Here is a 2,519-nt window from a genome sequence, read left to right on the forward strand (position 1 = left end):
TATATATATATATATATATATATATATATATGCCATGTTGGCTCTATGAAATCTCACACACCTGTCACATTCCTCTTGCCCTTCTTTGTGCCTCACCTAACTTTCTGTTATGAAGAACTTATACACTCCTTCCAACCTCCTCACCATACACTCCTTTCTCCCCGCCTCAGACTTTTAAATAATTTTTCTGCTCTCACAGAACTCATAATTTAAGAATTTTTTATCAATGTTGTTGTGTAATTTATTTTTCTTCAATTTTCTCTCACTTCTCTTTCTGAACTTGCATCTTTTCTCACATTTTCATTTCATTTGCTTGCACATTTCTATTACACCCTCCACATTCCTCTTGCCAGATTCTGAAGCCATTTTGAGGCCATGGCAGAAACTGAGGGCAGCTAGTTTCAGTAAAATGTTAACTCTCAGCAATAATCTAGTTGATATTTTTTGATATTTTAAAAATGCTTTTACTTTTGAAAGGGATACTGTTTTCGTTTCCTTTAATGAAAACTGCCAAATTTAGCCCAAATACCCCCTGTGTGTGCATGTTTATTCTTTATCTCTGAAATGAAGATGTTTCTGGGACAAAAAGGAATCAATTAAGATGCTGGAGTATAAAAATTAAATAATAAAGAAACCAACCTCAAATGGCAACGTGTCATGTTGGTAGACAATAAATTCACCTGTCATGTAGCTGCTGTAATACCTGTAAGTATGAGAGAATAAATGTAGAAAAGTAATTTTATGTAAGAGCAGCAGAATAGTGAAAATCCAAACAATAACATATCTATTGATTCTTAGCACATTCTGGAATATTTGAATGTGAATAGCTGATCTCTGTTGTTTCTTTTATGTCATCAGAGAATATCTCCACTTTAGCAGTCAATGAGTGTTCATAACATGAAATTCACTGGTGTAAAGACATTAGAAGTGAGCTGGATCAACAGTTTCAATTGCTTGTGTTGCTGATAAAAAAGAATATATCTATAAAATGCTTACTTCTGGTTGAAAGATTTTACATGGGGATCTCCTGTGATTTTACATATTCCTTTGATAAACTTCTTTGAGTCCTTATTTGTTATTGATACCTGTTGGAATAAAAGAAAATGGTGCAATTTACTTCTTAATTGTGAACTGAGTTTTGGTTCAGTCTTATAAAAGAAAGTCACAAAAGTTAACATAATTTTGAAACAAACCTATTTTAGCTTTAGGCATTGCTTTTTGCAATCATGTGGATCCTTGCTTGGTTCCATTACTAAATGGCACTTTAGGAAAGTGCATTCTACCAAAGCCTCTGCTTAATCAATGCCTAGTGAGTGGGTTATGTTAGTAGGGAAGTAAGTGTGTTATTTCTTTACTTCTTTACTACCCACAAAGGGTTAAACACAGAAGGGACAAACGGATTAAGTCGATTATATCGACCCCAGTGCGTAACTGGTACTTATTTAATCGACCCTGAAAGGATGAAAGGCAAAGTCGACCTTGGCGGAATTTGAACTCAGAACGTAGCGGTAGACGAAATACTGCTAAACATTTCACCCGGCGTGCTAACGTTTCTGCCAGCTCGCCTAGGGAAGTGTGTGTAGAGTCATGTATATAAGTAGGGTTATGAGTTCATAGGATGATGTTGAAGCTGCTGAGAATAGGGACCTCCAGTTGCAAAGCCTCAGCATCAAATGTTTCCTCAAAGATAATGATTCCCAGCAAAATAAATTTTGTTTTGGCTAAAGGAACACCAATGGTTAAAGCAGCAAAGGAGGGACAGCCCCATATAAACAGAATGATAAATACACATAAGGGCAGCAAGGTGTGCATTGGGGACAAGGTGAGCTATGTGGTTATAGAAGGTGTGGTTATGATGGCATTGATGATGAAGGTGGTAATGATGGTGAAAGAGAAGACAGTAAAAGGTAGGTTGTGGTGGTGGTGGTGATGGGAAAACACCATGAGGGTTAGTGAGGGAAACTGAATGGGATGGATGGTGAAGGAGGAGATGGGAGACATTTATGATAAAGGTAGTGGTGGTGGTGATGGCGGGTGAAAATGGTGGTGGTGGTGGTGGTGGTGGTGTTGTTAAAGAAAGCTAGGAAAATTAATATTCCCTTTTGAGTTGTAAGGTGTATAATGGATGTAGAAAATAAGCTGTTTATTGGGACAGCACAGGATGGACACACACACACACACACATATATATGTTTAGTGGGTCGATCCACTACTCAGGAAGAGACTATTCTAGAGTGCATTACTGCCTTATCTTCGAAACGCCTAGTTAGAATAGAGGCAGCTGATGAAGGAATAATTCCAAGTGGCTATCTGTTTTCCTATGTGTCCGTTCCGTTGTCTATAGTTCATTTTTCTAACATCCTGTACCCTGATATGCATCTATATACACATGTAGATGTATGTACATATATGTGTGTATACATGCATATATATTCTTTGTATCATCATCATCGTTTAACGTCCGCTTTCCATGCTAGCATGGGTTGGACAATTTGACTGAGGACTGGTGAAACCGGATG

General features: G+C 37.4%; 1 protein-coding gene across 1 annotated transcript in view; it reads right to left on the minus strand.

The window, feature by feature from the left end:
- The window catches only part of LOC106880038 (uncharacterized), a 456,507-nt gene that overhangs the window by 8,003 nt on the left and 445,985 nt on the right, over positions 1-2,519 (minus strand). Inside the window, exons 218-219 of the mRNA XM_014929839.2 lie at positions 997-1,085; positions 640-703 (exon numbers count right to left, since the gene is read on the minus strand). Coding sequence (XP_014785325.2) covers positions 640-703; positions 997-1,085 — 153 coding nt within the window. The remainder of the gene's footprint in view (positions 1-639; positions 704-996; positions 1,086-2,519) is intronic.

This window comes from Octopus bimaculoides, chromosome 22 (assembly GCF_001194135.2).
Source record: "Octopus bimaculoides isolate UCB-OBI-ISO-001 chromosome 22, ASM119413v2, whole genome shotgun sequence".
NCBI classification, from domain to species: Eukaryota; Metazoa; Mollusca; class Cephalopoda; order Octopoda; family Octopodidae; genus Octopus; species Octopus bimaculoides.